General features: G+C 26.1%; 8 protein-coding genes across 10 annotated transcripts; 4 read left to right on the top strand and 4 right to left on the bottom strand.

Moving 5' to 3' along the window:
• Positions 1-865: 865 nt before the first annotated feature.
• Ge-1 (Enhancer of mRNA-decapping protein 4 homolog Ge-1) lies at positions 866-5,069 on the top strand. The gene is made up of 8 exons (XM_017905651.1): positions 866-1,247; positions 1,479-1,684; positions 1,756-2,141; positions 2,220-2,482; positions 2,567-4,140; positions 4,216-4,423; positions 4,489-4,779; positions 4,857-5,069. Exons 1-8 carry the CDS (start codon positions 1,201-1,203, stop codon positions 5,044-5,046), a joined length of 3,165 nt encoding a protein of 1,054 aa, XP_017761140.1. The 5' UTR covers positions 866-1,200; the 3' UTR covers positions 5,047-5,069.
• A 1,475-nt stretch (positions 5,070-6,544) lies between these two features.
• Positions 6,545-7,604, bottom strand: LOC108551480 (rRNA-processing protein UTP23 homolog; the record flags this gene model as incomplete). Its single annotated transcript, XM_017905657.1, has 3 exons — positions 7,418-7,604; positions 7,041-7,273; positions 6,545-6,962 (listed from the first exon to the last, which is right to left on the bottom strand). Coding segments are annotated over exons 1-3 (771 nt in total), but the record flags the coding sequence as incomplete, so codon positions are not given.
• Positions 7,605-7,861: 257 nt separating this feature from the next.
• Positions 7,862-8,610, top strand: LOC108551482 (small ribonucleoprotein particle protein SmD2). The gene is made up of 3 exons (XM_017905659.1): positions 7,862-7,999; positions 8,176-8,431; positions 8,506-8,610. Coding segments are annotated over exons 1-3 (363 nt in total). The 5' UTR covers positions 7,862-7,997.
• A 198-nt stretch (positions 8,611-8,808) lies between these two features.
• On the bottom strand, positions 8,809-10,148 carry LOC108551474 (proteasome subunit alpha type-6). Its single transcript, XM_017905647.1, has 5 exons — positions 10,055-10,148; positions 9,792-9,886; positions 9,564-9,645; positions 8,984-9,413; positions 8,809-8,881 (listed from the first exon to the last, which is right to left on the bottom strand). Exons 1-5 carry the CDS (start codon positions 10,128-10,130, stop codon positions 8,824-8,826), a joined length of 741 nt encoding a protein of 246 aa, XP_017761136.1. The 5' UTR covers positions 10,131-10,148; the 3' UTR covers positions 8,809-8,823.
• Positions 10,149-10,777: 629 nt separating this feature from the next.
• On the top strand, positions 10,778-13,090 carry Galt (Galactose-1-phosphate uridylyltransferase). Its single transcript, XM_017905640.1, has 8 exons — positions 10,778-10,927; positions 11,543-11,602; positions 11,681-11,850; positions 11,943-12,060; positions 12,127-12,148; positions 12,217-12,445; positions 12,542-12,758; positions 12,843-13,090. The coding sequence occupies exons 1-8, from the start codon at positions 10,912-10,914 to the stop codon at positions 13,088-13,090; spliced, it is 1,080 nt and encodes a 359-aa protein (XP_017761129.1). The 5' UTR covers positions 10,778-10,911.
• Positions 13,091-13,252: 162 nt separating this feature from the next.
• Uba4 (Ubiquitin-like activating enzyme 4) lies at positions 13,253-15,377 on the bottom strand. Its single transcript, XM_017905645.1, is given in 6 exon segments — positions 13,253-13,404; positions 13,473-13,937; positions 14,023-14,321; positions 14,395-14,570; positions 14,609-14,860; positions 15,317-15,377. Coding segments are annotated over 5 exon segments (1,308 nt in total). The 5' UTR covers positions 14,825-14,860; positions 15,317-15,377.
• Positions 14,857-17,132, top strand: LOC108551472 (RAS oncogene family member Rab39). Of its 3 annotated transcripts, XM_017905644.1 has the most exons (6): positions 15,110-15,175; positions 15,323-15,398; positions 15,474-15,556; positions 15,652-15,930; positions 16,468-16,577; positions 16,694-17,132. In XM_017905644.1, the coding sequence occupies exons 4-6, from the start codon at positions 15,823-15,825 to the stop codon at positions 17,130-17,132; spliced, it is 657 nt and encodes a 218-aa protein (XP_017761133.1). In that variant the 5' UTR covers positions 15,110-15,175; positions 15,323-15,398; positions 15,474-15,556; positions 15,652-15,822. The 3 variants fall into 3 exon arrangements, with proteins under 3 accessions (XP_017761132.1, XP_017761133.1, XP_017761131.1); XM_017905643.1 differs by lacking the exons at positions 15,110-15,175; positions 15,323-15,398 and adding an exon at positions 14,857-14,884 and having other exon boundaries at positions 15,474-15,930; XM_017905642.1 differs by lacking the exon at positions 15,110-15,175 and having other exon boundaries at positions 15,328-15,398; positions 15,474-15,930.
• Positions 17,133-22,157: 5,025 nt separating this feature from the next.
• Positions 22,158-25,054, bottom strand: LOC108551478 (uncharacterized). The gene is made up of 6 exons (XM_017905653.1): positions 24,927-25,054; positions 23,831-24,640; positions 23,385-23,754; positions 22,995-23,298; positions 22,613-22,911; positions 22,158-22,497 (listed from the first exon to the last, which is right to left on the bottom strand). The coding sequence occupies exons 1-5, from the start codon at positions 25,052-25,054 to the stop codon at positions 22,820-22,822; spliced, it is 1,704 nt and encodes a 567-aa protein (XP_017761142.1). The 3' UTR covers positions 22,158-22,497; positions 22,613-22,819.
• Positions 25,055-25,592: the final 538 nt, after the last annotated feature.

The raw sequence follows: 25,592 nt of genomic DNA, 5'->3' as shown, positions 1-25,592 counted from the left end.
AGAAATATTAACTCGTTTATGAGCTATGAAAAATTCTCTTACATATTATCAATTACATTTCCATCACCTTCAATCCCATGGATATTTTTTTGCTACGTGTAAGAAATTTGATTCATTCAATTAGCATAAGAAATGATACGCTTATAATTTCAATAAAACATTTTTCTTTATTTTTTTTCTTTTTCTTCTTTTCATAAGTAATAAAGCTATAATTTTTTTTCATAATTCGTTTTTCACTTCGGATTTTTAAACCATGCTTTCAAAATCGAAAAAAATATTCGTTATACATTTATTGTGTAAGATTTAGTTATTGGAGGATGTCGAAATACACGCAAAGGGTTAAAATATTAAAAATGTTTCATTGAAAAGTATAACAACTAAGTGCGATTGAAAGATATTCAAATTAGACAAATTTACTGCCAATATTTTTTGGGTCTACGTACGTTTGAGCACTACTGCCATTTTCCAAAAGATAGTCATGTATGAAAAGAAAAGCCTGTCTATTATAGTGTATTATACGAAATAAATTGTAAATTACGATATATAATTTCCAGTGAGTATCTATTTAAATAAAAAATAGAAAGCATTGATTACTATTAAATTTTGTAACGAACATACAATACCAAAACATAATTATTTTATATCACATAGCTATAATCTTAAATTGAAATTGTTATTATTAAAATTATAACTTTTTTAAAGAGTATCATAGTAAATGATACAAATTTATCTCAATAAAAAAAAAAATACTAAAACTTTATCTATACAATTTGAGATAATTAACTACATAATTAACTATATTGTAGTTGAAACACTTAAACTTATAATCGCGTAGAGCGCCACATAGCGTGGAGTACATAAAATATCGTCGTTGCACTTCCGATCTGTTTTTCTGACGAGTTCTGATGGCTGCCTGACATTTCGCTTTTAATAATTTCATTGAACTATGTCCATGAAACAGAATATTCACGTATACCGGTGAAACAGTAATTTATATATGATTTATTAAAGTAGATAACGCATCATCAAAAATCGCTTTCACAATCCAACAAATATATGCACGAAAGGTAAGACCGACAAAATATCGTTATCAGGCGTGCCACACCGGCTGGGATTAGAATTGGCTGAATTTCGGCACGTTAATCGATAAAATTATATTAACTTCGCCGTCTTTTAAGATACTCTATAATTTTTATCAAAATGATCAAAAGGGGAAAGGATAAACAGGTTCACTATCGTCAAAGAGTGTAAGTATTTATAAAGACTCGATTCCACTTTAATTATAAACGATAAAATTTTCGTTGATAATTTTTGTACACTTTTATGTTCCTTTTATTTATGGTGTTGGGGTCTTCAAAATTTTTATTCATCTTTGTATTGCACTATGTAAACACAACAAAAATCAAAACTGTAAAGTCCAAATTTTTTTATTTTGATTTTCTATATGTACCTTATAAAAATTGTATATTTATGTTTAGAGAATTCAATGGGCAAGAAAATAAACATTCAGTTGAATTATACAGTAGCAATATTACTGTTGTTCCTTCACCAGGAGGACACAAACATGGTAGTTCAAAGATGAAGTTAAAAAATATTGTTGATTTTACATGGGAACATAACTTTTATCCAGGCCAATTATTAGCTGTTCATATGTCTGGAAAATATTTTGCTTATGGTCTAAAAGGTAACTTAAATTTAAAGTTAAATTACAATTATTTTGTTGCCTTTTAAATTTAAGAAAATAACATTATTTAGTTAGTAGTGGAGAAGGTGTGGTTAGAGTTGTATACAAAGAATTGGAACAAAGAGCTCTCTTAAGAGGAATGCGTACTGCAATACAAGATTTGGCTTTTGCATATGTTTCAACTGCAATTTTAGCATGTGTTGACCACTTTGGAAACCTCTTTATACATACCATTGAATCAACACCATCTGAATTATTATGTAATTTATTGCTGAAAGTAGATGCAGAAGATACTTCTGCTACCAGTCATCGTGTAATATGGTGTCCATATATTCCTGAAGATTTAGACAAACCATCAGATGAAGATAAAATTTCAAAGTTTTTAGTTCTAACTCGTGGTTCCAAAGTAGAGGTGTGGTCAGTTCATGCCGTTACATCAAAATTCAGATCAGTAGAGGTAAATGTGTATCTTACTTACAGATTATAAAATCCATACAAAATGAACAAAGTATCCAACTATTTGACTAAATGATAGGCAACTAATCCAGCTTTAAAGGAACATGGAGGTATGATGGAAATTGATCAGCATTCCGGCACAATCGTAGAAGCAATATTCAGTCCAGATGGCACAGCTTTAGCTACAGCTAGTTTTGATGGAAGTATCAAATTCTTCCAAGTTCTTTTACATAAAAAGTCTTGTAGTACTGAACCACAATGTTTACATAAATGGACACCACATTCTGGACGACCTATTTCTTGCTTATTCTTCTTAGATGATCATACAACTAACCATCCAAAGTAAGCAAGATTCAAAATTAAATATTTCTAAATTCATATTATTATTAAATTAAAATGGTTATTATAATTATATTTTTTTTATAGCATTCAGTTTTGGAGGTTTGCCATTACTGGATGTGACAATAATACTGAATTGAAAGTTTGGTGTTGTGAAGTATGGTCCTGTTTACAAACCATTAAATTCGCACCAACACCTTCTACTGGTAAACTACCAGTTTTGAAAGCAGGCTTAGATCTTAGTGCTGGCTATCTTTTATTATCAGATATATATAATAAAGCTCTATATATATTAAGTGTTATAAAAAACATTAACGAAGACACAGCATCAATAACTACAATATCAGAGTTCCTCCTTCCATATCCAATATTGAGTTTTGGAATTGTCGATGCTGGTCTACGTAAAATACGCCCTATTGATGAATCTCTAGAAAATTTATGTCCTTGTGAAGAAGATACTGAAGAATTGCTTGTTATTCGAATGTACCTAGTTCAACCTAAATCATTGCAAGAATGCCATATTGCTTTTAAGCCTGCTTCAAAAGTGAGTGCTAACTCCCTCATGGACACACTGACTCATGATTCATTGAACTATTCCGAGGACTTACAAGATATGGAAATTGTTAATCCCAATGGAATTTCAGGAGAGAACTGTGAAGAAAATCGTTCCTTATCTGCTACGATTGAAGCAACAACGAATCATAACGCTGGTTTAAATCTAATGACACCTGATGCGTTTAGTTCGCCTGCCAAAAAAGAAAATAATGAATTGGTTTCTTGTCCTAGTAGTCCAAAATTGGGTACAGTGTTATCTGTTAGTCCCTCACTTGCACAAGCAGTCCAGGCTTTAAATGCAACAGATCCACCATTAGCAACAAGCGAGTTAGTAGAACAAGCACCTGCTAGTAGCGGTAGTAGTCCATCCAGAGAAGTAAGAGAAATCTTTTCTCTTATAAAAGCAAATGAAGAACCAGAAAACGATAATAAACCAGAAACTACCAATACTGCTAATGAAAATTGGCCTAATATTCCGATGGTATTATTAAAAGATGTGAGCAGACATGCAATGCAGGAAGTTGATGGATTCACAAATGAAGAAGAAAAAAGAAAAAAATTAAAAGATGAATCGAAATCGACGATACATAGTGTAGGAAATGCTCTTGAACTAATAAATAAAGTGGAGTCAATTTTAGAAATAATTCAAGATCAACGGCAAGAGTTAAGAGAATTACGTACTGAAGTAACCAGATTGAGGCAAGAAACACCAATTTCGACGCGAGTAGAATCTGCTCTAGCAAGAGCTTCACAGCAACAAATGGCTTGCCAACATGAATTTCTTAAAACGCTTGATACTACAATCAAAGATAAAATTGAAACTACTTTGCCACGAATTATTGAAGACACTGTAGAACCATTAAAGCATCAACTTAGATTAGATTCTTCACGGATGGATGAAGTCTTAAAAGAAAATTTGACACAAGTAATTAATAGCAGTCATGTAAAAGATACACTTGCTATGGCAGCAGTAAATACGGCAAAACCAGTATTGGATGCAGCATTTAAGGAAGCATTTACAAATGTTCTTTTACCTGGCATGGAGAAAGCATGTCAAACCATGTTTAGACAAGTACAAGATGCTTTTGTTAGGGGTACTCATGAATGTAAGATATTCGACGTAGTCTATATAAAACAATATTATACCTATTATTATATAAAACATTTCTTTTATTTTTTAGATCTCCAAAACGTAGATACAATTATAGATAAACAGTATCAACAACGAAACGAACAACAAAATGAAGCACTATCATCATTAGTTCGTGAAGAATTACAAACAGAATTGAATAGAGTTTTAATAATTCTACAAGAAGGAACAATACGTACAATTCGTGATTCTATTAAAGATAATTTAAATCAGCAACTTACTGAGATTACAAACGCATGGTAAGTAAATATAAATATAAATTTTTATCAAACAGTGAAATTAATTTGTGAATATATTATTACAGTACACGAGCTACTACTCCCGCTATACCTGTACCTGCAGTTGCTGACGCTCAAGCGCGAGTTATGTCTCTTCTCCAAAGGGGACAGTTAAATGCTGCCTTTCAACAAGCTCTAAGTGCCAGTGATTTAGGTTTGGTAGTACTAGTTTGTGAGAAGACAGAACCTGCCAGAGTATTTTCTTCTATAGGACCTCAAGGTCAAAGTACAAGATGTATTTTACAACAACCTGTAATTCTTTCACTTGTACAGCAGTTATCTGCAGATTTAGGACACCGTACAGAACTTAAATATAGGTAACAGACATTTTTTATTAATGTATTTCATTCTATATCTACATAAAAATTTCTTATTCTTTAAAATTATTTATTAGGTGGCTTGAAGAGGCAATATTAAATTTAGATCCTAATGATCCAGTGACACAAGGTCATATGGGTACTGTGTTAATGACTTTACAAAACCAGATAGTTGCTTTTATAACAGCTAATCCAAATCATAGTTCTATTCGACGTTTGAAAATGTTAGCTATGGCAACACGTGCACTTTTAAATCAGCAATCTTGATGTTACATACATATGGAATAGAAAAAAATCTATTGATATCAGGTTGTATATTTTGTTTAAATAATACTTTAATCTGAGAGTAATATTCACATTATCTTCATGTTTAATTAAAAAATTCTACAGTAACTTTTATGACACATAGAAAAAATTTATTTTTAATTATTTTAGCAATTACACTTTTTGATAGCATTTTTCTGTAAAATTAAGCTATGTATTGTTCTTTTATTTAAAGCGAATTTTAAAATAGAATCCTTAAATATAATTAATATATACTGTATATATTCTCCTAAACATTGACTTTGTATTAATCTATAGATAATGCATTTCATGACATATTGTATAATAAACATTATACTTTTCATATACATGAAGATGGAGTAACAATTAAATTTTAATTAGAATTTAAGTTATAAGCTTTAATAAGTCTTTTTAACAAAAGAAAGTCTCCTTTATTAATTTTTCGTTTAAAAATTACGTATATTTTGATCTATTTCTATTTCATATCATTTTATTTTACCTTTATCTTATTCATATTTCCTCTTATCCAATACACTGGTAACTTTAATGTAATTATCCAAAATATTGTATGTTTCTTAATATGAAAGAATAAACATTTTAAAATTAATAAATTGTATCACAAATTTTAGAATGTATGCACTAGGTTGCGACATAAATTTAATGTACCTTGTTATATGAATAATTTGTATAACGTGATACATATAATCGAGATTCGTCTTTTATTTATATATTATTTTATGTCATAATGACACGTGTATATTTTCGATATTTCCAACCTATATAATTTCTAAAGAAATATATATATATATAAATAATGTATAATTTATATACACTTATATTTCTTCTATATTATCATATGCTTCCTACGTGTAAAAATTCCTAGTTCAAAATTTAAGTTGCGCTCGTTATACGGCTAAATACTAAAACAAAAATGTAACACACATATCTACTAAGTATTGTACATCTTGCTTAATAGGTAATTTTATTTACTTATTTTTCTTACCCTTGTTAAATGTAATTATTATTACTACTTACATAGTATAAAGGTATACAAAGAGTAAAATATTTCAAAATACGGTGAATAATTATATATATTCATTAATAAAATTGGATAGTCAAAGATTTTTTATTACTCAATATTTGATAAAAATTGTAAAAACAGTTTTATGACATATATCAATATGGAAATCTTTAATTCTGATTTTCAGTTATATTTTATCAAGCATAAATAACATAACTGTAGAATACTTTATCCATTTATTTACCAACAACGTCCTCAGTAAAATTAATATTCTTATATTTATGAATGTACTGATGTTGTACAAGTATGTTACAATAGAAATGATTACTTCAATTTTGTAAATTAAAAAAGAGAAATACTTATATCATAAATAAAAATGAATTTACATAAACCTTATCAGTTTGTCCACATACAAGTATTTTTAAAGATATATTTTTTTTCAATTTATTTTCTTTTTTCTATCTGTTTATTTTTTAATTCTGCAACCAATGCTTCTTTAATATGTGTTGCTATTTTCATTTTCTTTCTCTTCTTAACTCTGTTATATCTTTTTTCCTTAATATTTTTTAAAATTTCTGTTTGTGGTTTATTCTTTTTCTTCAAACAACTAAGTGGATTTGGACCACCCTTTTTCTTCTTCTTTTTTACTTTTACTTCTGTTCCATCAATTATTCCAGCTACTTCTTTTAATGTTTTAATATTTTCTTTTTCCCACTCAGTCATTCCTAATCCTTTGCGAATATTTTCAGCATATTCACGACTAGCTTGTGAAGGTGCTTCCAAAGTTGGTGCTTTACCATGTAAGTACATTATTGGAACACCTGGACTTTTTCTTAAGTAATCTTGGAGTTCTCTGTCTTGTGTAGCTATAATATATCTGAAAAACATATAAGAAATACATATATCTACAATGTTATTAACTTATGATTTTTATCCATTATTATTTTTATTATACCTAAATAAATTATTTTTTGCAACCATAGATTGTAAACATTTTGTGCCACTAACTGAATGTTTCTCGTGTCCACATTTATGTATAGGATATTGTTTAACTATTTGCATGGCACCAGCAACTGCTTTCGAAAATGAACTTAGTTTTTCTGTTTCCAAAATGATACATGGTGTAGTTAATAATTTTACTTCAGACTGAAAATATTTTGATAACTGGTCTTGTATATTAAATTTATTCTAAAAAAAATTGATAATTGCTATACATATAAATTAATTATTTTTATTCATACTATAAATAATTATATTTTTCTTATAATGAAGAAAAAATAAAGTTGTCAATTTTAATTGCAATACTTCGAAATAAAATATTTATGTGCAAACCTCTAATGCAGTCAAAGCAAATGTCCCATCAATAAGAACTTGAAATGGCGATCTAAATTTGAAATTGTTAATAAAAAAGCTTAAATTTCTTCTCGCCTTTTTCTGACGGGTTGTTTTCATTTTGTGGTTTTTTTTTAGTTAAATTTAGAAATATACCTGCTTATAAAGTATATATACAGACCTAACCTTCCAAATACTGTGACAACACATTATTAAAAAATTATATATTTAAAAATTTATTGATAATACAATGCTTAAAATATCAAACAATAAATGAAGAATTATATATACTTTTTAATTTATTTTTTCACTTATTTTTATATATCATAAAGTACATATTTTATAAATTTATAGACGCATATGTGCATATAGTAATACACACATTATATCTACATGCGGGTAGTTAACATAAGAAACATAACCTATTTCAAAGGTGATTGGTAAACTAAAACGACAGCGTTATTCATTAAAACATTGTCTTGTTTGTCGATTTCAAAATTTAGTTATTACATTTCATAATAATTCTACATTTGAGAAAAGAATTCATTATCAAATTCATTCATAAAAAACAATCATCAAAATGTAAGATTTATTTAATATTGTTTATCGCTTAAATTTTAATTTGCACATTTATATGTCAAAACCTAACCTCATCATTTCATTTATTTAATACCTCTTTTAAACTTTATCGAAAGATTATACATCTTTTTTTTAAATCATTATGAACATTATTTTCATAAAACAACTTTTATTTTTAGGTCTTCTTTGACTAAACCAAAATCTGAAATGACTCCTGAAGAACTAGCAAAAAGAGAAGAAGAAGAATTTAATACTGGGCCACTTTCAGTATTGACTCAGTCTGTGAAAAATAATACCCAAGTTTTAATTAATTGTAGAAATAACAAAAAATTATTAGGAAGAGTAAAAGCATTTGATAGACATTGTAATATGGTATTAGAAAATGTAAAAGAAATGTGGACTGAACTTCCACGTACTGGGAAAGGAAAAAAAAAGGTAATATAAAATACTTAACATGTTTAAATACAATTTATAATTAAAAGGATAAATAAAATTTTATTTTTAACTAGGCAAAACCAGTAAACAAGGACAGATTTATTTCAAAAATGTTTTTAAGAGGGGATTCTGTTATTCTAGTACTACGAAATCCATTAGCAACAGCGTCAGGAAAATAATTTTATGAATAAATTCACTATTTTATAACTTATAATTAAGAAACATGGAGTTCAAATAAATTTTTTAACTTAAGCTATAAATGTGTACAATTTATTCATGTTAATAACTATAATTTGAACTTAATAAAATACTTTTTCTTATGTCTAAGTATCAAAGTGAAACAGTGTTAAGCAAGACATGATATTTATTGGTAATGAATATACATAAAATCATTAATCTTTCTCAGCAATTGTAGTAAGATGCTTATCAATTTCTTGTTCCGTTAAAATTCTGAAACATAAACACATACATGATTGATTTGTGGCACTATAAATTATACACAAATTACACAATTTTATATATAAATAAAAATGAAATTGTAAATATATTTACCGAAATTTAGGATTATCCTTTGATACTATACCAATCTCTATTTCTGTTGGTTTAAAATCTACTGATAAAACTGTAGACAAACATGTAATTGCTAACTGTATTGTTTCATCATTATCATAATTTTGTTTCTTTTTTAATTTCTTCTCAAGGTAAGAATTAGCTTCAGTATGTTTAGCACCAACAGAAATGGCCCTATAACCGCAATAATATCCTGCAGGATCAGCTTTATAGACACATGGGCCTTTTTCTTTATCATATGAAATAAGCATCATAGAACAGCCAAGGGGACGCATTTCTGCATTCTGTGTATATACTTGACTGATATCTGCAATACGTCTACATAATGTATCCACAGGAATTTCATAATCATGTTTATATTTAAAATGAGCTGCTTCATATCTTGCACGTTGAACTTGAGACCTACTATCAGCTAAAATGCACAATAATATTAATTTTAATGCAGAAGAAAAATAAATATTTTGTATATTTGTTCTTATTAATTTATTGTTATTAATATTAATAACTGGAAGTAATCTTCACTGTATTTTTCTTTTTTAATGCTTTTTGATGTTTTACTTACCTAACATGCCTGTCACAAGGCAACCAATGTGTTCAGTGAGATGAAAAATATGAGTAACACTAGAGGCATCAAGCAACTTATCCTATAAAATGAGTACTTGGTAAGTTTTACTTATATTATTTGCAAAAATCTCTACATATTATTTTAACATATTATACTAGATACAACAGGAAAGAGAGGATAATATTACAAAGAATTGTTAGAAATAACATTAATAGGTTATCTTACAGGCACTTTCTTTTGTGTTGCAAAAACGGCTGTATCGACGCCTTTTACAGCAACAGAAGTCAAACCACTTTGATTTATCGCTTTAAATGCATATTCTGCAAAACATTTATTAAATACATTTAAAAAGGTTCAAAATTGAAGATCACGCATATCATGGTTCCCGCTTAGACCAATAATAATGTAAAAATTAGTAATTTGAAAAATATCAATAAAAATTTTATAGTTAATTATATTTTAATTTAAAATACTTTCACTAATCTTACCGACTTGGTAAAGCCGTCCTTCTGGTGAAAAAATTGTAATATGTCTATCAAAACCAGCACTACTACCTCGCGCCATATTCGCAAATAATGTTAATGGTCGTGTTTAAAAGTTACAGACACTTTTCCAAAACGTCAAATCATGCAAGATGTACATAAAGGAAGTTTACATTGAACGATATATTTTTATCAAATTATCGTATTTTTATTTTTATATTTCTTTAAAAAATACAATTAAAATAAAATATATAAATGTCTTTAAGGGAAATTTTTACAGATCTGTAAATGTTTCTGGACTTACAATTTTCATACATTTTTTATACAAAATTATTAACATTTATGTATGTCAATTAGATTCTAATTAAAAACGATACTTATCGAATATTACTAGGTATAATTTTAAGTAATATTTACTTTTAGACATAATGAAGTCTATTATAATTCCCTTTATTTAGTTTTAGAAGTACTTGTAAGTAGGTTGTTAGCATAATTATCTAGAAAACATATTAACGTCTCTATGTTAAAGACGAAAGTAATTGGAAATGCATTTTCTGTAATTAACAATGTATATAGATTTGTTTATGCGCTTTACTATAAATAATATTTTCTAATATTGAAGCTTAAAATCGAATTTGCTTGATGTTACATGCGTAGTATGTATTATGTGATATATATTGATAAGTATACATATTGAACATTGGATTTTGTAAGCAATGTAACTGTTATCTCTTAAATTATTTTACTAAGTACGCGAGTATGTTGTTCGTGAAAAAAATGACATGTACTTTTTAAATTATTGTTAATATTAGAAATTTTCCAATACCATAATAAAACATTTATGTAATTTCACCAAAGTACAAATGTCTGCATTAACAGGTAAATATACTTTGATTAAAATTAAACATTTTATAAAAGAAATGTTTGTAAATGATAAAAATGATTACTTTGTTATCATTTACATTATTAATCCCTACTGTATATTATTAATCACGTAAGATTTTCTAAATAATACGTTCTTGAAGATAAGCGTAGGTCATATGACTTTGTACAAATTTCTTTTTATTTTTTATACTTCACATTTCGTAAAAGTATGTTATACTAATAACAATTTTTACAATTTAGTGTACATTCTATATGATCGAAATTGAAATGAAATCCGCGTAACGCTATTATGTATTATTTACTGCTACAAGTGAACCATAAGTCACACAAGGATTAAAATTTATATAATTTGTAACATTAACAAATTATAAGTAATAATAATAATAAAATAAAAGAAAAATTGCCATATGATATTTTGACTGATTGAATTCTCATTTTTAATAATATATTTTATCACAAAATAATATTTTTAATTTTAATTATAATTTTATCTAATAAATTAGTTTTATTAGAAGGTAGTTTAGTACACTAATATTTACATAATTTTTTCAAATTTTTGTATGCATAAGTACTTGTTGATAAAAACAGACTAACAATGCTAATTTTTAGGTGATAAAAGCAATCTGAAAAATGGCTCAAAAGCAATAAAAGAAGAATTTGATCCCATTGGTTAGAATTTTTATTCTTATGAAGAATTTATTTCAAATTCAAGTTCTATGTTTCATCTATTAGATCAATATTTTATAGAACATCAACATATCCGATATAATCCCTTGAAGGGAGAATGGGTACTAGTATCACCACATCGCATGAAACGACCATGGGGAGGGCAGACCGAATCAAATATAGAAGAAGATCTCCCAGACTATGATCCTGATAATCCACTTTGTCCAGGCAACATAAGGGCTAGTGGTCAAGTAATACTCTCAAATAACTGTTCTTAAAGCTTGTTAAATTTCTTTAATGATGAATATTTCTTTTTTAAGTTAAATGTTTCTACCTGCTCTAGATAACTCCAATATATGAAAATACATATTCATTTGTCAATGATTTTCCTGCATTATTGGAATCAGTTCCTAGCCCATCAAAATCAGAAGATGAATTATTTCAGATGGATACTGCTAAAGGTACATGTAAAGTGATGTGTTTTCATCCAAAATCAAATGTAACAATTGCACTTATGAAAATTTCAGAAATTAAGCAAGTGGTAAAACGGTACGTTGGTGATACATTTATTATATGGTGTTCTAATTTTTAGTGTAATAAATATTATTATGATTTAGCTGGATTTTTGAAATGCTTGAATTGGGAGAAAAGTGGACTTGGGTACAAATTTTTGAAAATCGTGGTGCTTTAATGGGATGTAGCAATACACACCCTCACTGTCAAATTTGGGCTAGCTCGTTCTTACCAAATGAAGCTAAAATAAAAGATAGATTTCTCAGTGATTATTATAATCGTAATAAAAAACCACTTCTTATAGATTACGTGCAGAAAGAGCTTTTCAAAAAGGTAGAACACTTTATTATAAAAATCAAATTTTTTATTTTATATTTTATTCAAATTTAAATTAAATAATTTAGTTAATTTAAATTTAATATATCACAGGAACGTATTGTATTGGAAAATCGAGATTGGGTAGTTTTAGTACCATTTTGGGCAGTATGGCCATATGAAACTATGGTATTACCTAAGAAACAAGTTTCTAGGATGCAGGATTTAACAGAAAGTGAACAAGAATCACTAGCAGTAATTATGAAAAGATTATGTACCAGATATGATAACTTATTCCATTGTTCTTTTCCCTATTCTATGGGCTGGCATGGTATGTCTGATTGTTAGACGCTATTTATTAGATTAGATTAGATAATTAGAACTATCCAATATATTTAAACTATTTCATTTAAAGGTGCACCAACTGGTCCATATGTAAAACAAGATTATCCTTACTGGACTTTTCATGGAATTTATTTACCTCCTTTGTTGCGTTCAGCAACTGTAAAGAAACATATGGTTGGCTATGAACTTCTTGCACAAGCACAAAGAGACTTAACACCAGAACAAGCAGCAGAAAAATTAAGAAATTCATCAGATTTTCATTATAAACATCCAGAAACAAGTTTAACTAGTTGTGAAATAGAAAAATATTATAAATGAATTAATTCATTTTACATATAGTGATGTATTTTTATAAATATGTTATTCATATATACATTATTTATAAAAATGTAATTTCGGACATTGTTTAATTATAAGAAGATTAATTTTTGTAATAAAAATTAATAAACTTAAAAAATAAGCTATTACAATCCTATATAGTTAATATATAGGAAATGTAGAATCAATTTTCTTACTCCAAGCATGAATGCCGCCAATTATATCTTTTATTTTTAAATTATTTCCTTTGAATGTTTTCTGAAGACTTTTTACAGCTTTTTGTGAATCATTCCCTCTTCTGCACATGACATATACTAAAACAAAAATATCTATAGTTAATATATTTTAAATTATGGCTTAAAATCTTAAGTAAGATACATACAACTAGTTTCATGTTCTTTTTGTATTTCTTGTATTTTATTTTTTATTAACGTTATGTTTTCATTCTTATTAATATCATTTAATGGTATATTTATAGAATTTTTCAAATGACAAATTTCAAATTCCTCGATAGAACGTACATCGATTAAGATATGAGTTTCTGTGCTTAATTTTAATGTCCTATTATATTCTTCTACGCTTATTCTTTCTTCTTTTTTTAATAGATTTAATTTTGGATCTTTATCATTTGCTTTTGCACCACAAAATTGCTCATAATCGATTAATTTTTGTACAGTTGGATGTTCACCGCAAACGGCACAGTTTGTATTTTTAGCACGCAAAGTGATATTGCGAAATTTGGTTTCTAGTCCATCAAATAATAGAAGTTGACCTGATAAAACATGTGGAAGATCGAGTACGATTTTTAAAGCTTCTAATGCTTGTAAGACACCAATGGTACCAACAGCTGCAATTAAATCAAATAATGAATACTTTTCTGTAAAAATATATGGAATAAATGTAGAATAAAGTAAATAAATATTCATGCAAACCTGGACCAATAATACCACCATCCCCACAATTTGTTACTGTTTCTGGAGGAGGTGGTTTAGGAAATATACATCTGTAGCAAGGTCCATGATAATTAAATACAGATAAATGACCCTCAAATCTTAATGCTGATCCAGATACTAAAGGTTTGTTACTTAAAACACATGCATCATTCAACAAATAACGTGTAGCTACATTGTCAGTAGCATCTAGCACTATATCATAACACTTTATTATGTCCAAAGCATTACTACTATCTAGTTGAATTTTATATGGAGTAACTTTAACATCACTGTTTAAGCTAAAATTAGTATGATATCATTTATACATATTATACATATTATATTATAAATATTATATTTATTTACAAATACCGAGTAAGACTTTCTGTAGCAGCATTTACTTTTGGTATACCAATATTTGTTTCTGCATACAATAATTGTCTATGAAGATTGTTAATCTCAACATCATCATAGTCAATTATGCCAATATGTCCAACACCAGCAGATGCTAAATACAAAGCTGCTGGACATCCAAGACCACCTGCTCTGTAAAAACAAAATTTTGTAAAATTCATGTAACCTTAATTTGATAATATATTTTAATATTTTATAAATAAGATACACCTTTAATACCAATCTCTGGCAAAAAGATTTGTCTACTATATCTTGATATTTCTTTGTTACTTAAGCCGTAATCCTGCAAAATTTGTTTTTCGCGCCTTAATGCAGCTAGTTGAACTTCCTTCATGTCTAACAATTCACGCAACGCAGTAATTTCATCAAGCAATTTTTTTTCGTTCATTTTAATAGAATGAAGTTTTTAAAGTGCGTTGTTATTCTATTATAAGGATTTAAAGGAATAGTTGAGTTAAAATTACTTTACTAAAATAAATTAGTTAGGTTATATTAACATGTATTTAGAAAATATACGGTTGAAAGATTTCAAGGCTAAAATGTATATGAGAAATAACTTGTTAGATAAAATCTGAAGAGTGAAGTGAAAATAATTATTCTGTAATTTTTAATATTCAATTATTAACTTTGTATATTGTTATTGTGTTTCTATCTATATACGAACAATGTATTTAATTACACATGTACTACACTTGGTTTACTTTTAAGACGTAAATGACACTTCATTTTATATATTAGTGTACGTATGTAACAATGACTAATTAATTTATCTTTTAATTGACGCTTAATCGTTTTAATCTAATAGATAAAATGAGCTGTTTATCATTTTAAATAGTGTCACAAAAATAAAAATACTTCTTAAACGTCTTCGAATATTTACTTTTAGAGATATTCCTTTAACCATTTCACTGAAGTAGCAGTTGAAAAATTAGTTTTTTTATCTTCTGGTATTTATTCAGATTGTACGTAACTTTATATTAAGTATAGTATAAATTAAACATATATAAATTAAATTATGATATTTTAAAACTCTTCAGATTGATGCATGAAATGTATATTTTGGACGGATATTATAACTTCATGGTTTTGTGAACATTCAAAGAAATTATAGAAGAAAAAGGTAATGAAAGTAGGAATGGTTGAAAATAACTAATCTATTGAATATTATAATGTATTCAATTTCAATCATTCTTGCGAGATCTACATGTTTATTAGCACAGTGTCGTGCGCAATAAGTACAGTACAGGGCAAAGGTAGGAAGTTGATGATTAATGTCACGGTCAGTGAGGTCCTCACTCTTGACTAGTGCATACAAGAAAATCATGATTTTGTAAGCGACAGCACGAACATTATTTGAGAAGAACATTAATCGTGATATACGTCAAGATGGTGGAACCAATTTTTGACTATCAGTTTCGTCTGATACTCATTGGTGACAGTACAGTCGGAAAAAGTTCATTGTTGAAATATTTTACCGATGGGAAGTTTGCAGAGGTATGCAGCGACTCTAATCGTATTGTCAACAATGTCGATAAAAAGTGATTTTAAAAGATTATAAATCTGTCATGTTTCGTCTTTTTGTTATATTTTATGATACAAATAAATTGAATTGCAATCGATGTTGAAATCTTACATGATTTATAGTTTTTGTGTTATTGGACTATTTCCAATTTGTTCTAATAATATTTGTGTAGCTAATTCATATTTTTTAAATAAAAAGTTTAGAACAATATAAAATTGTGACCTTTGTTTCGAAATTATATATAGTGTAAATAAATTAGTTTTGACATCCAATTGTAATTATTACATACATTATTAATAGGTTAACAAATATTAATGAATAAAAAAATATTATTAGATTATAAATATATAATACATTTTTATCATTTATTTTGTACTGAGTTTTATACTAAGTTTTATGTACGGTACATATATTAATAAATCAAAAATTGTAATTTTTTTTTATATTTTAAAATGGTTTATTTATATTTAATATTTACAGAAAGTATATAATACATTTTGTTTGTTCAGCTTTCAGATCCAACAGTTGGGGTTGATTTTTTTGCTAGATTAATTGAAGTACAGGATGGAACAAGAATAAAATTACAATTATGGGATACAGCTGGCCAAGAAAGATTTAGGTCTGTTACTAATCATATTTTTGTTGTACACTTTTAATAAATATTATTATATTGAAAAGTGAATATAATATGCTATTAATATAAATATGAATAATAAAATATATTGTTCACTTTAGGTCAATTACAAAATCATATTATAGAAATTCTGTTGGAGCTTTACTTGTATATGATGTCTGTAATAGAGCAAGTTTTGAACATATTCCTCAGTGGATGATGGAAGCTCGTAGGCATATTGAACCACATCGTCCTGTGTTTGCATTGGTAGGTTGTAAATTAGATTTGGTTACCAATGGGAGTAGACGAGAAGTTTCAAAAGAAGAAGCCAGAGCTTTTGCTAATTTGCATGAAATAAATCATATTGAAACCAGTGCAAAGACTGGAGTTAATGTTGAAGAAGCATTTCGAACAGTTACACAAGAAGTTTATAATAGAATACAAATTGGTGAATACAAAGTTGAAGATGGTTGGGATGGAATAAAAACTGGATTTGTTAGACCTGGTGGTATAGATTTTAATTTAGTTGAAGCAGAACCTGCAAAAACTTCTTGTTGTTAAGTTAAAATTTAATTTGTTATAAAGATTAACAATGTTTAGAATGCAGTGATACTGTGAAATTTATTTAAAAAATTTGTTTGATGTATCTTGATTTGTATACATTAAGTACATTTAAATTTTTATATTAATTTTATTGGTTAGAAAAGAATGAGATATCTATTTTAACAATTACATTTCACTGCATTCTTACTTTAGAAAAAAAATTCATAATAAATTTATAAGGTGTTTAATTTTTATTAGACAGTTTTGTACATAGCTTGTATAAACAAAGGATTATATATCATTGAAGCACATAGACATTGATCTAGAACTATTTCTTCATCTCATTTTAGAGACAAAATACGTAAGTATGAAGTAAATTCATGTTCATAATATAAATTTAGCTATAGTGTTTTTTATGTATTTTGTCATATAAATTAATTATTCCGTTGTATGAAGAAAATAACGGCTGTGCTTCTTTGTCAAAATCATGTTTCAAATATTGTAATAAAAATTTATTATAAAATTCATGTCCAGAAATATAATGCAAAATATTTAACATTATACAGAGGAAACTTTTCAAAATAATAGAACAAATGTTTACAGACTGTAAATTTTACGTACAGAAGTTCTCCATAAAAGTGCTTATGCCAATTATATTAATCTATTATTTCTTAAACTTTATTAATTGTTTTGTGTTTTTAATGCCACAGTTTGTGATAACATCATTTATACAAAAAGAGCCAAACTAACACACACACACATACACACATACACTCACTATTGTTTAAATTTAGTTAAAGCCAAACAGAAAAATACATTACAGTACTTTAATTTATAAAATAATGAAAAACAAACTATGATGTATGTACTCTAATTTTAAAACATCACAATATATGGTATATTCTGTATATACTACATTATATGATTATGTGAAAGTATATAAAATAATTGACAGTGCACCTTAATTTGTATAAGTTATTATAATCTAATGGACAATTATTTTATTACATTTTTATAATAAGATATAAACATGTCAGTTTGAATGTAATACAAGAAAATTTTATACAATCTAGTATAATATTTTTAATATAACCATTTTTTATTGGATGGTACATTTACACTTTTTCATATCAATCTCTCTTTTAAAAAGAAAAGAAAAAAAAATGAATTTCTGACTTTCAAAATATAAGTTAAGAACATAAATATTTGCATATTTTTAAGACAAAAATAAATTAATTAAAAAACATTTAAGTAAATGTTATTTATATGATTTGCATTTTTACTGCAAGTCTAGTTAAGTAGAGAGGTATTTATTTCTGTACAATAAGTATTATGTATATAATAAATATTATGTATATAATACTTATTTAATATAGAATACTTGTCAAATGATAAGATGCAGTAAAATCTGCATTTGTATAGATACTATAAGTGTAGCATGAATAGAATTTATTTAACTGTGGCATAAAGCGAAAATTAGTAAATATTAAAAAAAATACGAATTAATAATATATAACTGATTACTAAATTTGTATATATAACATTTATCTTTTTGTCAATGTAGTAATAGGATATATGTACAATGTTGTAACAAGTAAATTGACAAAATGATTTGTGAATCTATGAAAAAAAAATTTGTTCCTTTCTGTCTTAAAATATCTTTTTTGTAAATAGAAATTATTAATATTACATTGAAGATACGAATTTTGACAAATCTGTGTTATATTGTTTAAAATATATATCTATATATAAAACTGTAATACACAATACATAAAAAATGGAAACAGACATACATAACATATATACTTTGGGATTCATATTTTGTAAGAATTGTTTTCTTATAAAATGTATTATTTTATGTATCATTTAACAAATTTAGGAATATATACCCTTTTGTGCACTAGACATTTATATATAATCATGTTGGAAAATAAACATATTACAGAATTATATATTATTTCTTGATAATGTAATATATGCATTAAGTAAAATAGATAATTTTTATTTACTTTAATGAATTAATATTATGTTTTTTTAGAATAAATTGATTATAAAAGTAATGCAATTAAAACAATGCACTATTATATTAATATAAAAATATTAATATTTTTCGTACATAATTATTTTAATTATCTCTTAACATTATTTGCAATTGCAATCCTTTAATTGAAGGCAATATTTTAATATCAAAGAAAATCAATTGTCTTTATGTAAACCTGGACAGAAACTTAACAAGAAATATTCAATGTTATAAAATTTTTAGTTGAAAATGTAGGACTTGATATATGTAAATTATTTTACAACATACAGATTTGATAAGTCGTCGGTTAATTTTAACTACAATGTATCAGTTTTTACAAAATTAAAAACAATTACTAATAATTTAATACAGGCTAACATTTTACATAATATAGCGAACTTTGCAGTATAACTTTGAAGTTAGATGTTGAAACTTCAGTTTTTAAAATCTACAGTGAATTTTCTTTAAGCATTTGTTAGACTAAGGAATTAAGAGATTGTTTCGATTTCCCGGTATAATCTCATTGACATATTAAAATGAGTTTTTACAAGAAGTCAATCTTCATAAAGTGACAAATAAACTTTTGAAAAATTAGTCAGCTATTAAACTATATTTTTTAAATCAGTGTGAAGACGAATGTGATTGTACCATATTAATCTTCAACCGAAAACAGCAAAATGAAATAACTAAATTAATGTCTTTACCTGAATTAATAATTTTTGTCCATTTTTTCCTGCATATTTTTCAAAAGTTTTTCCTAATTTTAAAATGTAAAAATACAAATGTAACAGAATTACATTACATTCTTAGTAGTGTAAAAGACAAAATTATACAAAAAAGGAAACAATTTTTCTTTTACTGTCAATCAAGAACTTTCTAATTTTACTGAATATAATAAGAGACGATTCTAATATGAAACTAATCTTGTGTATAATGAAATCTTCAATATTTATACAAATGGCATGATAATAAAAATTAATCTTTTATAAATATTTGGAATTTTAATTGAAATAACACTTTCCCTTCTATAAATTACTTCATCGATGTTTATGACCTTTATAACAATAAAATTTACCTTTCATAATAGCTCCAGTTATTGCGGATTGATTATTAATCGTACTTGATATATATCATTTTTCCATATTCATAGTTATTATTCTTTCATATCGAACATCATAATAATAATCTTGAGTATCATTATGATATTAATCTTTTTCACGATAACGACAGTCATAATTATTTCTGCTTTTTACAGGACGTTTAAAAAAGCGACCAGACGTTTGTTTAATATATAATTAGTTTTAATTATACGTTATTGATATAAATATTTTAATTATAATAATTATAAACTTTATTTATAAAAAAAGTTTGTGTTTGATATTGAGGATAATTATGCTTTCTTTATATTCTATATTTGTATTCTTCTTCATCCAGTATCTGAATCAATACGTGGTATGAATATAATTCTAAGAACTTATTCACCGTATCATCTAGTATTTTTTAATCATTCAAAGTTAAAAAAAATCATTTGTTCTTTATTTTCTATAACATTTAATCCAACTGCTTGTAAACGTAACTGTTCCATAAACGTTATTAGAATCCATTAATACTTTATGAGAAGCATTAATTAAAATTGATCCTTTTTTCATTTTTTTTAAAAATGCTTTATTATCGAGTAATATATTACTACTGAATTTACTAATAATAGTATCATTTATATGTTATATACTGTTTTATTTTATTTTTACTTCTTTGGTAAAATAATATTAAAAGAATTAAATAAATCATTAAAACACATACAAAATATAAATTGAATCTTAAAGATATATTATTTGAAAAAATTATATTATAAATATTTATATTTATTTATAGTTTAAAGTTATTAAGTTATATACATATATCATATAAATGTTATACATTTTACAAGCACTTAGCAATAATTATGATATTACAAATTGAAATCCTATAAGATGATAACTTGCATAGATTTCCAATAACAAAAACATAATTAATTATGGTATTTAACATACATGCGCGCTCGCAGGTGTATGTGTCTTTGTTATTTCTTTAATTAATTTAAATATTATAATACTATGATACTATAATATTAAAGCTGTATCTAAAATAGTATTAAAATGGTTTGAACTTTTTAAATGCTATAATTTAATAACTTTTTAAATATTATGTAATTTTTTACTTAGTTTAGTAACTAATAAAATGTTCAATGTACACAGTAAAAGTAATAATTGCATATTAAATTAGTCACGAAATTAAATTTGAAGTTGAAGAAAACTATAATAACAATAATATTATATCTTGAGTTATTAAATTTTAAAAATTCCTAGTTCTAGTTGTTATAAATTCTTACTTTTAATATTATTTATCATTTTGGGAAAGAAGTCTAAATAGTTTAATTAAATTTAAAGTGACTAGAAATATTGCTATCTTTCTTGACTATTAATATGTTTCTTACTTGGCAAGAATAATGTAGTATAAATTTATGAAATCATGAACATACTTTTAGAAATATTCTATTCAGAATTTATAATATTTGTTTTGAAATAATGCTTTCTAAAGTTATTTATCTGTACATTAAGTAATTGAATATATAAATATTTTGTATTTACAAAACAACTTACTGTCTGAATTATACATATAAAATTGTTCTATAAAATGAAGAAAATTACAATTTTAGGAGTGTGAACTATAAATGATAATAAACATGGAATGATTCAGTTTTGATTTGCAATATTTGGTTTGCAAAAATGGGATGCATGATGAAGAATATAGAGTACATGTTAGAATATATTCTGTAATTATGGATGATTTCCTTTGAATTGATTATGGAAGAAAGCCAATACAACCTCATTTGCTGATCATATGAATAAAGTTTATAAAGAGAGTCAATAATATAAAGTTATACATTTGCAAACCTGGGATGGACGGAATCCATATTATTGGATCTAGATGATCTTAAATAGGAGTAGGGAACCCAGGTGTTGACTAAGAAATTTTATGATGTAGAAATAATTGTATCTAAGTTACTATTATTTGAATTAAGAAATCTTAGCAGTATTAAGAGATCAGCTGAGGTTTTAATTACCAATGACATTATAAGATATCAGGGAAACATGGAAGGGAATTAGAAAATTTTGTAATTACATATATTAATATCTAATGGTTTTAGAAAGTTGTAGTCGACTGTTAAATTAATAATGATGTAATAAAAACAAAGTGCACAATAGGCACAAATATAACAATATAGGTGTGGAAATGTATGTCTACCCAAGTATTCATTGGATACATATTGGGAGAGCTTACATATTCTGCTTCCTTGTAAGATAAAATGGGCCCCAGAAGTATCTACAACATAGCATATATTTTAATGGCACAATTACAAATTTCTTCAAATTTATCATTGAATGCATAAAATTTCTTATGTACTAAATTATTTTTATAAACAATCTTTGATACCAACCAATGTTTATTTTTATCCAAGCACCTTATCTTGGGAAGTCCCTCCAATTATCTATGGTTATATTTTGCATCTAATTTAAAAGCAATTCATGAAAAGATTTTCTTCATGATGCTTTTTCTTTTACTTTCTCAACAGTTTTATATATGCAATTTTGCATTTATATAATAAGTGAGGTATTGGCATTGTAAAAAATCACCTATTACAGTTTTACTGCTCCAATGATTCACATCCAAATAAAACATATTCTTCTCTTGATAACCAAAATAGATTACCCTCTATATATTCTGGTGGTGTTTTGTCTATAGAAATCATTATAATAAATTAGTTATACATGTATTATTTTATAAATTTGTTTTTGTAATGAACATTATTATGCATTTACCAGGATGTACAGCTAAAGGTACATATGTAGAACCCATTGCAACATTCCAACTGTGAGTACCAGGACAACTTATTACTTCTAAGATTTTGCTGTGCTCTGGTAATAATTCTCGTAAATCTCTAATTAATCTTAATTCAAAACCTGAAAGATGTGTGTTGCCTCCAGTAAGTAATATGTGTGAAAGGCAATCATGCAGTATTTCTTCTGATAAACCAGATGTTACATCTTTTATCACTTGGGGTAAATCAAGGTTGATATACATCATTTCAGGAGCAACATATAACTCTGGACCAGCATAAACTCTCTAAGAAATATAAATTAATTTTACTGTAATGTTAAATTTTATAAAGATATTTTGATTGTTTAAATATATATAAAAAATATAATAACCAAAAATTGTTTATTATCAGTAACTTTTTTACTTCGAACTCTAATTTGAATACATTCTCCAGTTTTTTGTCCAACCCTTCTTTCTTCATTTTTAATATTATAACTTAGTCTACATTTTTCTTTAATTGTTAATGTGTCCAGATATGATATAGGAATTTGATAACATTCATTTAGATACCACTTCATAGCTTGTTTTAAATGATAAGCTACATGCCAACCACCAATAGGCAATAATCTCCAACGTTGTGGTATAACACGTCCACCAATTACAACAGCTACCGTTGTACTTAAAGCACCACTATCAACTACTACACAAGTTTCCACATCTAGCATCGCACATGCTGCTAAAGGTTTAGGAACCAGACATACCCTGGAAATTGAATTATTTTTTAAAAATTAAAAACTCCTTTTAAGAAACTTTTTAATGACAACTATTTTTATATCACCTTGATACTTTAACTTCTTGAAACAAGTAATGCAATAATTGTTTTCTGAGTATTGGATGCATAGCTAATGGTTCACTAAACATGAGTACTGCATTGGGTTTTCTTAATGTTGAAGTTAATCCCATTTGATGAAATAAATGATCAACAAATGTTTTAAGAACAGGAAATGTTCCTTCACTTAACAATGCTTCTGCTGGACTAACAAGATCAACATTTGGAATTCCAAGTACTTCAACAGTATCAGTGCAATATCCATTTATAAGTTTTTCATAAATTGGATTTGGTCTTGCATAATATGTTGGATCATTTTGATGAGTAATTAATCTCTTTTTTTCTCTATATAATTTCACAGAGTTACAAAAAACACAAAATGGACCACTAGGTCTAGGAATTTTAGCAGTTGCTAATTCAGATAATTTCAACTTCTTAACTAGTGATTTACCATCACTTTTTGGACGTGTACTACTGCTTGGAACATTTTGTGTTTGTTCCAAATATGTTTCATTATTATATTTAGGTACACCAAACATTGAAAAATGTCTTCTCAATTCAAAATGTGGTGTAATAACCCATGTATATTTATTTCCAATTTCAATTACTACTTTTGCACTAGAACCTTCAACACAACTTCTTTGACATGTATAACCACTGCAATGACGACATTTTGGGAAATGAACATTTTCACCTAATGTAATTACCATATATAATCTATAACACATTGCTTTAAAGCTGACACTAAGTAACTGCAGACATTTCATATCTAAAAATCTAAAGTGTACTTTTGATATCAATTGTAACCACTTCATTTTCCTGCAAACATATAAATGCAGTTTATAAAGAATTGATAGTAATAATCTTTTTTTTTAAATTATTTACTTTTAAAGTTATATATATTTAAAAGAAATTAATTAATAACAATTTGTTTTATAATACAAAATACAAAATTTATTATTAAATTTTCAAAACTGCAATCCAATTTATATTTTATTTATATTATATTTATATTTTTGCATTGTATAAAAAATAAATTTTTATTTATTTTCCAAATGTATTATTGAACTTTGTATTTTTTATATAAATTTTGTCTCAAACTTACCACAAGTAATCAGTATTTGAAGTTTTTCTTAAATATTTGCACGTACTACCGAATGCAATAATATCAGGTACATCACAATACAATAAAATTTTTATCCAAATTTCTTCAGGAAAAATCGAAGGATCCATAATTGTTAATAAAAATGATAGAAAAAATACAATTAACAGTTGCTGATATACGATTACAGACACTCCCCAGAAAGACAGAATACGTTAGTCAAGTTCAAGGTTACAATGATGAAAATAGTAAACTAATATGTTATCGACAGGTGATACTTCGGTAAGAAGTTTAACGATAAAACCAATAACAAATATTATGTAGTAAAAATATTATATACGAAATATAAAATAAATTTAATATTCTATCAATTTTGAATCATATGTTTGGAGCCTTGTCAACTTTTCTATTACTTTCGTGTTATATTCAATATTATCTTTTAGTCCAAGATATTACAATGAAATAAAAACTATAATTACATGTAAGGTATAAAGGTTTAAATTTATTTTCATTATTATATATAAGGTTCTTCATTTTTAATATTCTTATACAATGTATAATATTTTAGAAATTATTTGTCAAATATCTGAATTAGATAAATATATTAATTGGGAAAATGTTAGTTAAAAAAAGTTTTATTATATATTTGTATAAAAAATAATGATTAAA

This window comes from Eufriesea mexicana, unplaced genomic scaffold, assembly GCF_001483705.2.
Source record: "Eufriesea mexicana isolate 0111107269 unplaced genomic scaffold, ASM148370v2 scaffold4231, whole genome shotgun sequence".
Classification (NCBI taxonomy): domain Eukaryota; kingdom Metazoa; phylum Arthropoda; class Insecta; order Hymenoptera; family Apidae; genus Eufriesea; species Eufriesea mexicana.
The sequence above is the reverse complement of the archived record's forward strand: the minus strand, read 5'-3'. Positions and strand labels throughout refer to the sequence as shown.